The sequence below is a fragment of the Parambassis ranga genome, chromosome 19 (genome assembly GCF_900634625.1).
Source record: "Parambassis ranga chromosome 19, fParRan2.1, whole genome shotgun sequence".
Classification (NCBI taxonomy): Eukaryota; Metazoa; Chordata; class Actinopteri; family Ambassidae; genus Parambassis; species Parambassis ranga.
In genome coordinates this window covers 17351897-17363963 of record NC_041039.1, presented here as the reverse complement: position 1 = coordinate 17363963, position 12067 = coordinate 17351897, and the positions used below count along the sequence as shown (strand labels likewise).

The window sequence follows — 12067 nt, the reverse complement described above, 5'->3', positions numbered from 1 at the left end:
AGTGTGTGTTTATCAGAAAATGTTCGTTCCTGACTTGTGAACGTATGATTAGCAGATGACCGCTTTGGGTCAGGTGACATACGCACAAAAATGTGCTCGTAAACACACACACAATCCTCTTGCCCCGAACATGTGGTGTAATCAGCCGCCTTATCAGGGGAACTGTGCGGCTGTAACAGGCTCATTAACTTCTCCCTGAGCCTTTTTTAGAGAGGGGAATTGGCCGAGATGAGTGGGCCACGCTTGTCTCTACCCCCTCTTAATACAGTCTCATCTTTTGCGGTAAGTGATTGTGCGCATGTATGCGTAATGCTGCTCTATTCAAACCTTCTCTTCCCTCATGTTTCTCTGCTTATTCCCTCATTAGTGGACCTTCGGTGCCGCCCATCGCTTAAAGCAGCCGCTGGTAGCAGGGAGCAGGGCAGTGGGGGATTAAGTATTAAAGAGCCTCAGCTGCTCTAGGGGCTCCTGTAGCTCAGCGTTCGGCCACCGAGGCCTGATAATGGTGTTTGTTTAGCCATTAGTCAGGCCCTGCTTAGCAGCTCTCGCCCCTCTGGCTGCAGAAACACTGATAGATGATGGATGGAGATTGCAAGGGTCGGAGAATTGAGGGATGAGTGTTGTGGAGTGGTTTCAATAGCATCAAGAACGTTTGATAGAAGTGTGTTACACTAAAGAGAAGTAGTGTAACCAAATGTGACTTTTCATCAATATACGTGAGAGAAGGCCGGAGTTAGAAGGTGCTCTTGTGTTATGAGTTGAGGTTTTGTGTCGAGGCATACACACATTTTTATCAGTCCGCTCTTCCTGTGATTAGTTCTCGTCGTCCAACTAATTAAAAAGTAGCCCAGTCTATTTCCTTCTGCACGACCAGCGGAAAGTACTCCTTCTCGCTGAAAGCTATTTAATTTTATGAGGTATTTTTTGCAGCTAATTTAGCCATTACCTTTTAAGCTCCAAACGTGACCTTTTCCCCATATGCCGATGAGAGCTGCCTAATCTTTAGGCCATTACCTGATAGCTGTTAGTCATTAGCGAAAACTGGAATCCAAGCAGGGGCTCAGACGATGCCCGTATCCCCCAGCATCACAATGCTCAGTCACTATCCACACTCTGACTCATCTTGACAAGTGACAGGCACCTGCCAGTTTGCACAAAGCCGCTATTGAGACTCAGTCAGTCAGTAACGTGTGCGATTGCCCTCCCTCTGTTCCTGTCCTTCCTCCTTTCCGTCTTTCATCCTGCATTCCTACTACAGTTTGTGCTGTACTCATGCAATACCATATATGTCTCTAAAGGAATCATCTTTGGAATGACAACATGTACCAGCACTCAGACATTAACATGGGGTTTTTTGGTTTAGAAGCTGGTTTCTGTATATATTTCTAGCACCCTAGTAATATACTATAAAACATAACAGGTCTCTACAGCCTTTTTACAGGCATGCACAGTCAAGAATTGGCTGTGAGTGGTAACAGCAGCAGCTGGATTTAAAAGGGCCGATCATCACCTGAAGTGTTTTTAAATTGTTCCTAAGTAAGTTAGCCAGTGCTGAACATTTGACTGGTAAATTACATTTCGCAGTATGAGGGAAAAGCTGTGCTCTGTCTTTTCTCTCTCTCTCTGTGACGTCAGCTGCTCCGACACACCCAAGCCCACTTAAAAACAGTATTTATATCATTATTACATGCACTAAAAATGCTCCAAAATAAACTCTAGGAACCCTTATAGCATGTGTTACAATAGATGCATAACGTGTCCCATGTAGAGGCAATTCTTACACTTCTGTTTATGTACAGACTAAACAAACCAGATGTTTATTATTGATCTTTGGAGGTGCTAGTAGTTGTGACAGGACCAGGTTAGCCGTCTCTGTCTGTGTTTATGCTAAGCTAGTTTAAACATGTTAGGATTTGCAGCCCTGCACAGACAGTGAGTCTCTCTTCTCGTCTTACTTTCTGTTAGAAAGCAGCCAGGATTATATGTCATGTTCCTCTAAGGCAACTAAAACACACACAATAGGTCATATATTCCTGTGTAGCAGCTTCATGTAAATTCCTTTAAGAGTCCAGGCGAGCAATCAGTCACTATATGATCAGTATTCCCCTTGAAACCAAAGGAAAGCTCGCCACTGAGACTAAACCACATTACAAGATACCTTCATGGCTCATTGGCGTTTATGCTGGTGAAGTGAAATCATTATAACCAATAAGGTGTGTAATGGATTCCTTCCCAGCAGTCAGTCTGCCTGCCTGACTTCTTAATTGTCACTGCATGTGTGTTGGAACGTGAGTGCGCGCTGTATATAAGTGCTGGGTGCTTGTGAGGCAGGAGAAAGGAGGATCGCCTTGGGGTTAAAGGTGCTGCCTTCGAACTACAGGAAGCAGGGGTTTAAGTTTCTGTGTTGCATTAGACTGAGCTTCCAACCTGCCCAAATGCCCTTGAGCAAGACACTGAGTTATTACCTGTTCTTTAAAAAAAGAGAGAGAGAGAGAGAGAGTCTGGACTCCGACAGGGACAGGAGGAAAAAATAGGAAATCCCTGCAGCGATCACGCAATGTGTTGGAAAGAAATGAGGGTTATGTGTAGTATTGAAAACGATCTGCTTATTTGATCGGTGGATTGACAGAGAATCAATGAACAATTGATTAATAATGAAAATATTGAAGCCATAGAGGTGGGCAGCTTTAAAACGCAGGTACAGAACTGGCTCCCACAGGTATTAGGTAGATGATTTTGTGTATGCATGCATGCCCTTACAACTGTTTGTGTGTATTGGTAACCGTCTGGATGTGGCGGCGGTGCCGATCGAAGGAGGCATTGGCTCCTGAAAGTAGCTCTTCTCTGCCAGACCAGGCCGTTTAATCAGGTTTTCCCACATCCGCCAGCTGTGTCCACACAGCAAACAGCCACTCTGTCCCGCTGGAGAGCTGCAACATCCAGCTGGGGGAGGAAGGGGAGGGGGGCCAGTTAGCATTGGGAGATTAGCCCAAGCTGCTGCTGCTGCTGCCGCCCAGACAAGAGAGAGGTTGCATTTGTGTGTTTGTTTGAGAGACAAACAGATATTGAGAGATTACAACAGACACTGAGGTCGGCTGCAGAGAGAGGTGTAAGGCAGAATAGTCTGAGTGAGTGTGTGTGTGTGTGTCATTGTACACATTTAAATGTGTGCTCGGCTCAAGTAGTTTGTGTCTGTGCAAGCCTGTGGATTTTTTTTTTGAGCTCTCGCTGCTCAAGTGTCCAGCTGGCAGAGGGGAGATAGCAGGAGCCTTGAAAATGGTGACGGAGCGGTAAACAGACACACAAACAGTCTATCAGTTCTAATGAGGAAAAAGTGCTGTGCCTAAAAGGATGGCTGTGTGTGTGTGTGTGTGTGTGAGTCACAATTCACCACCTGACTCATGGTCATAGATCACAACACACAAACACACAAGAGAACAGACACAATAGACATGTAAGCAGGCAGAGAAGTGGGACACACACACACGCTCATGATGAAAGGAGAAAGTCTGACACACACACACTCCTTGGGTCACGGGCCAACTTTAAAGGTGTTTACATATTTAGGCCAGAGCAGCTGGATCCCACTGAAACGGACCGGGCCCATCAGTCCCCCTGTGTGTGTGCCTGGTGCCCTGAATACAATGCCTGGGCTGGCGGCTATGGCGAGCGTGGATCTCCCAGTCAGTCAAATTGAAATAAATGAACTGCCATCCCTGACGGCAGGGTAATTGTTCATATGGAAATTGGATTGCCATCGTCACACCAGCCTCCCATCGCAACTTGTGAAACAATTTAACTGCGACGATGGGACAAGAGCGTTTGCATGTCAAAAAAAAAGGAAGGAATGTAGAGTTAAAAAAAAGAGTTCTTCACACGCTTCGTGTTTCATCTGTAACAATGCTTCTTGTCCTGCACATCTTCCCTTTGATGGAGGCGGAAAAAATAAAGGACGAGGTCCGCCCCCTCATTTCCAGCTCCTTGTTGCGGCTCTGAACCCAGGTTGTCATGTTGCCTTGTACACACTTTATCAGGCCTTTTCAGCAGCCGACATGCTGTGAGAGACATGGGTGGATTTTCTTTAGAGTATTAACCCCTCACTCACCTCTTCTCCTCCCTCCCTGCCTGCCTGCCTGCCCACGGCTGAAGCCTCTGGGGACAGGCGAGTAATTTAATAGCAGTTTACTTTTATCAGTGTGTAACACTGAAGCAGTTTCAGTATGAAACACCCCCCCCCCACCCCCCACATCAATGTCAGCGCTGGCATCTGTCAAAGCCAGCTCTCCAGTAAAGAAAGTGCTGAATATGAATGATCACGGTATGGGGTGATATCCTATTATGTTTTCAGGGTATGGCGTCTGTTTTTTTTTATATCAGTTTTTTTTCTGCATCTGTTTTAATGAGTGAGAGGAGCACCCATGCAGCTTTACAACTTACCAGGTCAGCAGTTGTGGAGCTGCTTGGGTGTGTGATCTCATCACAACGGACATATTTTCACATCCGCTTCATTCCTCCTTTCTGATCTTTCGCCTCCTCGCCCAGACACACGCACACACACTTTCTCCCGGCGAGAGGATTGTCGGAGAGGCGTGGGGGACTGCCATGCTGGGCTTTACTTGCCCCTGTGTCAAAGAAACACAGCAAGGCAGTTTGAAGAGAAGAGTGTCTCTGTGTGGTCGGAGCAGGATTACCTCGTCAGCACTTCAAGCTGAGCCTGTGCACGTATTGGTGCAAGTGCACATATCACTAAGCCTGTGTGTTTGTGTGCACACCTGCCATTTTTCAATTATCTTTCATTTTCCTCTGCTGAGAGCTGCCTCTCCTGTCCAGGCATGTCCTGGACAGGAGAGGCAACGTGCAGCAGGAGGGTGAGGGAGACGGCGCTATATTTGTCAACCAAAGGTGTGTTCATGCATGAGTGTGAAGATAAGCCTGCCAACAGAAAAACACACCTGTACGACCTACATACAAGTCTGTGCTGGTCCTGCCTTAACAGCTTTTCTCTTTGTTTATTTTCTCTCCATTTAAAATAATAAACCCAGTGTGAAAGTTACAAATCATTTACTGAAGCAAGTTATGTTATCTGAGCTGATACTTCAGCTGTTTCACTTAAGTGAACTCTTAAGTAGAAAGGGAATGAGTGCCAGTACTGTGTGTATGCATGCAGGTACAATGCAGTCATCTGTCCACTCCCAGCAGGTCGACACGTGGTCAGGCACCATTGGTAATATATTAAAAGCCAACAAGAAGACTGGACTTGTTTTGTACCAATGCTTCCTGTCTCCTTTAGGTTTAGGATATAAATCGTGGTTTGGGTTAATCCTCTCTCATCTGTACTGAGCTTCTTGGTTGCCATAGTGATGAGTCCTGCATCAGATTCTAGGCTGTGATTCGTTACCTGTGTAACACTGACAACACTTGTACAGCATGGCTATAGTCTGCTGGTAGACAAACAGTGTGCTATCGAATCAAATTCTGAGTGGGATGCCATCTGAGATGCTTTTCTGGTATTCTGAACAGGCACATCTGCCTCATCTGTATCCGTCCGGCTATTTACACATTGTTGCGTTCACATCAGAATATCTGAGTCTTTTCAGTTAATGTACTGTAATGACACATAGGCTGTGTGAAAGAGAAAGGCAGGCATGTGAGCATCAGGTTGTGCCTCCTGGGCAAAGCAGTTTGTTTAAGGTCAATATTAATCGCCCAGAGAATTTGATATGGAGAAGGCTGAGAAGGCTGACAAGAGCAACAAGAGCGGCTTGTGAGACGTGTCAAATGTTACAGTACAGCGAAAGTGCCCTACATGTGCACTGGACAACAATAATTATACTAATATAATACATGAATATAGACAGACGTGAAGGTTACTTTTTACAGTGTTGAGTTAAACTGCAGGGGTTTCTATTATTTTCTCTAAAGAAGGTTGAATAACTGAATGAATAAAACTGAATCTCTCTCTATGATTCAATATAGTCCTCAAATATGACAATATTCAAAAATATTATTCAAAAAGTCAATTTCTAAAATTGAACATTACAACCTTCGTGTTCTATCAGACAACATTGGGTTTAGGTAGGCCTGTGTACAGTGTTTCCATGGCAACACTTGAAACATGCTGATCAATGCCATCAGGAGAGTGGCTTATAGTCTATTGCTGACATTGGTGTGGATGGAGAGTTTTGGAGGCATCAAAAAGCATCATCTTCTTTTGATGAAGTCTGTGCATTGAGCTAGCAAAGGGTTAAACAAACGTTTTCCCATGTTTGATCCCTTCTAGATAGACTCACTGTGTAGTTTGTCAAAGACACAGAGGTGACCATGCTGCAGTATGATAAGGACATTACAGCCGCTGTGTTCTGGTCACCAGTGGAAGCAGCGCTGCTAGATACTGACTTCAGATAGTCGGTTCAGTTTTAAACATTTAGTGTACTCTAGAAAAAGAGACCTAGAAAGTGAAACATGGAAAGTACTCGCATGCCAGTCCAACTCTAAGACAGCACCAGGCTGTGTGAATTCAACAATTGTCTTTCACAGGATCACATTTTTCAGATGTGCCAGCTTCATTAGCAGATGATGTGTTTCATTATTATTTATTCCAGGCCATTCGAGGCTTCATTAGCTGCAGGCTGATGCAGCACGCAGCCTCTAAATTTAGCAGCTTTTTATTTATTCAGAATAGCCACGCATTGGATGGTGTGCCCACTTGCCATGTTCTCTCTCACAGAGACATGTTGAGAAAAGAAGAGGTGGGCTGGTCTGGAGAGAAATGGGCCTCATTCCACCTGTGTCACCCCCACCAGGCGTCTGTCTCTCTTCAGCTCTTTGAAGCTTCTTTAATTCCAGCGTTCTGGATTAAGCCCATGAAAAAAAGGATAAAAACTGATAGAGCGACAGAAGGAGACATCCTAGGAGAGAACAGGCTCCTTTGAAATATGCTAAGAAATTCGTTTGCACTGACCCACAATGCAACATCTGAGGGAAATTTGTGCAGCACTTTTTTTTTTACTGATCGGGGGGCTGGCCATAGGATTTGCATGAACAGGAAAAACACTCTTTGAAGTGGTGGTTGTAAGTGGCTCTGGAGTTTTTCTGAAACCTAAATGAGCTCCCCGAGATGATTGTCGTCGTACCCGCACTCTTAAAAGAAAGAGACGTTGCTTTGTCACAGCGTGTTTTATTGAAAGACTATTGACATAATCCATCTTTTGTGGAGTCGTCCTGTGCGGCCTGGGTCATGTCCAAATGAAGAAATGGGAATATGAATATTAAAGTTTTTAGTGGATAACACACAGAGGCAGTCACACACAATATTTAGACAGCTGTTGTGTACAAAAACTGGAAAAAAAATCTCGGTGTTAGCCAAACAGCTGCTGTTTAATTTCAGACATTTGACAACACGTCCCCACACATACATTACAGAACAGGGTGCTGATAGGCCAATGGCTCACAGAATGACCTATGTATGAGGTAATGGTGGCTTCAATCAAACTCCAAACTTTCACAGAAAGTTTAGCACTGCATAGGACCCTCAACTTTTCACTCAGTGTTAATTTGATTGGTTCAGACATTTAAACTACTTGGATCACGGCTTGGGTCAGTCTGTCCTCACCAGGAAAACATAACATGAGGTCAGCCCTTTAAAGGTCGGGTAGGAGGTTTCCTTCTGATGCACGTTTTGTTAAATTAGTGTAACTTCTCTTTACAGTCCGATAGCAACCGATTAGTTCGGCAGTTTCTCTTTAAAACGAAGAATATGAATCATCTGAAGCTATAAAACATAAAAACATCAGCCAATCCTCCGGGTGGACCCTGTAGGAGTATTGCTGGTTGTCACTCTCTTCCTGCTCTGTGCACCAGAGAGGTACGTGCATGATGGCCGAAGTCACAGACCGCAGCTCGTCTTCAGGTGATGGCATCCATGTGATTGGAGGCGTGGCTTCAGGGTGAGCTCTGAGAGAAAGGGGCGTGTGTTTACTTTGAAATCTGGCTGACTCTCAGTGAGCTTTCAGAATCTCCTCCCCTACCTTTAAAACAAAACATGTTACTCTGGTCGCATCTCATACGTGTTCTTCGGGGTTCTTGGACTCATCCCAATGGCAGCCGAAAATGGCGACCACACAGGAGCGGTTTACCGTTTGAGATCTTTAACCCCTTACCCTGCTTTTAATGCCTAACCTTAATCAACTTGTTAAACGAGTGAAGCAGACTCAAACCTCAGACTCCTGAGTGAAAGTCCACCCCATTGGATATCCATCCACCCTTCTCCACCCACCTCAGCTTGTTCCAGGTGGGCAACGATTGCCCTGTAACATGTGTAATTGTCTGTTTAAGCGTCTGTTTTAACCCAGAAACTGGAAACTGAAGTGATGCTTTGCGATCTTTGAACTTTGAACAGAATAAATTAATGCGCTGTAACGCTCACATGAATTGGTCTTTGAATGATCAACAAATGTCAGAATGTTGCTTTTAAAACTAAAAACCTACAAAATGCTGCCCTCAATATCCACCTGACAGAAGACCTTTTATTGAGTAAACCTTGCTGCTGTGACACCGCCTCACGCAGTCGTTCATTTAAGTCTATTATCGGCCGTTTTTTCCATGTTTTTCTGAGAACATTTTGCAATTTACCATCTCGATTTGTCGGAGCTGGTCGGTTCTGTTTTGCTTATGTTGTCAACACTTCAGGGCTGCAGAACTGTATTTGCAGCCCGTGCAGTTTTTCGGATGCTTCCTTGAAAAAACACAAACATGAGAGTTATTGTGGCGACTCTGAAAGCTGACACAGGCTTGTAATTGCCAGTGGAAATGTCTTTTGTAATAGAACTTTTGTTACTGTAAAAACTAAAATTATTCCCTTTTATTTTTCCAGGCTGTTGTGTTGTTCATGTATACTACAGTGTTTTTTTTTCTCCATCTGCTCTTCTTGGTTAAATCTTGACTCAACGCTGACTGCCCCTCCTTCTTAATTAAAGCTGTAAAAACCAACTGCATACATTTCTGTCCTGATAGAGCACAGACAGAGATTTTATTGCACCATGTAAATTTTAATGGAAATATTTAAGGCCGTGAATTGAAAAGGGCATGATACATTTATGCAGTGAAAAGGGGTATAGAGGGGGCTTGGGGGGTGAAGCAGGAATGAGGCTGTAAATGGGAAAGAAAACTAAAATCATCAAACTGAGTGGTGGCCACTTAAATGCAAATTACTGTTTCCAATGAAATTAACAGGGTTCTCCCCCCTTGGGCAAATGTCTAATCAGTGGCCTCCCCACTTAGTCCAGTGTTCAAAAGGCAGAGTCACATAATAGACCAGCGCTCCGGCAGGAGACTTCCTGGAAGTTTCATCAGTGGCGCTTTTCACTTTGACAAATGTGCTCATAGACTTGACTGGCAAGGTGAATTGAGGAGGAAGTGTGTGTGCGCGCTTGGAAGCACACATACACACATAGATCCACATTTGCTGCTTCAAAGCCACCTGCAGTTCCGTATTTACCACAGCCTGGGCAAACAGCAGTGAGCGAGGACTCCACAGGCACCTGCTGTTAGAGCTGCTACATGATGCTGCCTGTATTTTACAAGGATATCGTGTGATCATGTTTCCTGAGTCAAAACAGTGCACGTCCCGAACACATTGCACTTGGAGGTGTTGTTGCGCTTGTCGTGGGGGAGAAGGGGGAAAAAAAGCAGCAAAGTGCAAATGAAGCTGGAAGTGGTCCAGGCGTTTAAAATAGGTTTTTATTACGTTATATTTGAGATCTAGCTCTTGGCCTTAATCTCTCTTTACCCCCTACACAGAGCAGTTTTATTTTTGTTTTCACCACTGATCGTTTCTGATATTAAGTCAATTAAATCCAATATAACACGCCCTTTATAGAACTGGAGCAGGCTGGAACTGGAACACCTACACTACACACTGTTAGCTCGAAGCAGTTTTTAATCACTTTTACCCCAATAAGTCAAATCTGTAAGTCTATGTCTTGATATGCTTCATATGTCCTGAGCATTAAAGGGTCACTTCACCCAAATCACTCCTGTCGACGCTCCTGTTTGTCTTGTTTATTTGCATGCAAATTGTTTGTGTATTACTTGACCTGCCTCAAGACCTGTTCCTCTCCACACAGAATGGAAAAATGTTCACAAAAAAACACTAGACAACTCTTTTAGAGCAGTGTAAGTGTAGTTCATTTTGGGAAGTATGATTTTTTTGGATGAGAAGAAAAAGACAACTCATATCTGTCATTAAATCAGCGAGTGACGTGTTTTTATCCTTGTTTTTGATTGAGAACACTGATTTCCGTGTGTAGTTGTGTTAGATGCAGACTTGTGTTGCTGACATTTTGTGTGTATTTAACCTCATTAATAATTAAATGCCTTTTCTTTTTTGTTCCTTTCCAGAGATGGCAAACTGGGTCTCCCTCCTCCTCTTTCTCTTCTGCCATGCAATCTCACAAGCCCAGGAGGACAACCCCATCCTTGAGTTCACCTCCGAGACCCCCATTAACAATGTGGTCCAGGACCCCCAGACCGGTCGCGTATACTTGGGAGCAGTCAACACCATCTTCCAGCTAGGATCCTCCCTCAGACTGGAAGCCCGTGCTGAAACGGGCCCTAAAGAAGATGCCCGCGGCTGTACGCCTCCTGCTTCAGCTTGCCAGGAAACAAAGCCCATGGCCAACCACAACAAGCTTCTGCTGGTCCACCCGTCCAACAGTTCGCTTATAGTGTGCGGAAGTCGCTACCGAGGCATCTGCTCCCTCCTCAACCTGTCCAACGTGGAGCAGCAGCTGTATTACAGTGACAGTAAAGGAGAGAGGACTTATGTAGCGAGCATAGAGGACAACGTGAACGTGGTGGGCGTCATGTCCACCTACACAAAAGAAAAACACAGCTTCAATGTGTTTCTTGTAGGGAAGGGCTACGGAAGCCTGGACAGTACAAAACTGATCAGCACACGAATCCTTCAGGACTACCGGGAATGGGTCGTGTTCGAGAGCATCATTGAGGCCTCCACAGTACAGACAACGCCGTTTGTTCCCAAGTACTTGCATGACTTCCGGCATGCCTTCAAAGAGGATGGGTTTGTCTATTTCCTCTTCTCTCGGACTCTGGACGGTACGGATAACAAAAACCTGACCTTTGTGTCTCGTCTTTGCGAAGACGACCACCATTACTATTCCCACACAGAGCTCCAGTTAAACTGTGGTCCAGATAACCGATACAACAAAGTGCAGGCTGCATTTGTGGCGTCTCCAGGAAAAGAGCTGGCACGGGCCATGACTGAAACGGGTGCGTACGGGAAGGTCGTCTCCTGGAACAAAGTCCTTTTCATGGTGGCTAGTCCAGATGAAGACGAGACCGACTCTGCTCTGTGCATGTACCCACTCAACTCCATCAATGAGCGGCTGGTGGACATCATCAGCGCATGCTACAGTGACTCTGGGAAGATTTCTGGATTTCCTGCTGTGGACATTCCGTACTCCTCTAAAAACGAAGAATTCTGCACATCAAAGATTTCAGTAAGTGCTTCTTTTTTCCATTTGTTAATTTTTAATTAAAATAATCTGTAAAGTACGACGGCGTATTAGGGCCATGGTAAGAAAAAACATATAACATATCTTAATAGGACGGCAGTGAGGACGTGTGCGTGCGTGTACCTGTGTCGGTGTGTGAGTGTGCAGGATACAGGACAGCGTGTTTGTGTAGGGAGAGAAGATGAGCCGTTAGCTTGAGAGAGGGGTGATTTATTAACAAGAAGTGTATGTACAGCGTAAAGAATAAGAGAATAAAGCTGCCACCCTGCAAGGAAAGGGTAGGGTTAACCACGAGCAACGTAGCTCGTCCTCTGTGTTCTCTGAGTACGGTCAGAAGGTTGAAGCAGGAAAGGTCATCAACGGTGTTATCTTCCTCACAGCATTGTCACAAGTACAACTTGATGGGTTTTTTTCACGGCAACCGTGACAGCAAGCAACGTCTAACCAGATTTACTTTATAGCCAAATGTCAGATAATATCTGAGGTTTTCCTGCAAATTTGCGAGTTTTTTCTCACAAATTTGCTACTTTAAT

At 44.7% G+C, this 12067-nt stretch overlaps 1 protein-coding gene across 4 annotated transcripts in view; it reads left to right on the top strand.

The window, feature by feature from the left end:
• The window catches only part of plxnb2b (plexin b2b), a 108505-nt gene that overhangs the window by 59553 nt on the left and 36885 nt on the right, over positions 1-12067 (top strand). For all 4 annotated transcript variants that reach the window (XM_028429893.1, XM_028429891.1, XM_028429894.1 and 1 more), the window contains one exon: positions 10399-11519. In XM_028429893.1, the coding sequence (XP_028285694.1) occupies positions 10401-11519 (1119 nt within the window). In that variant the 5' untranslated portion in view covers positions 10399-10400. The remainder of the gene's footprint in view (positions 1-10398; positions 11520-12067) is intronic.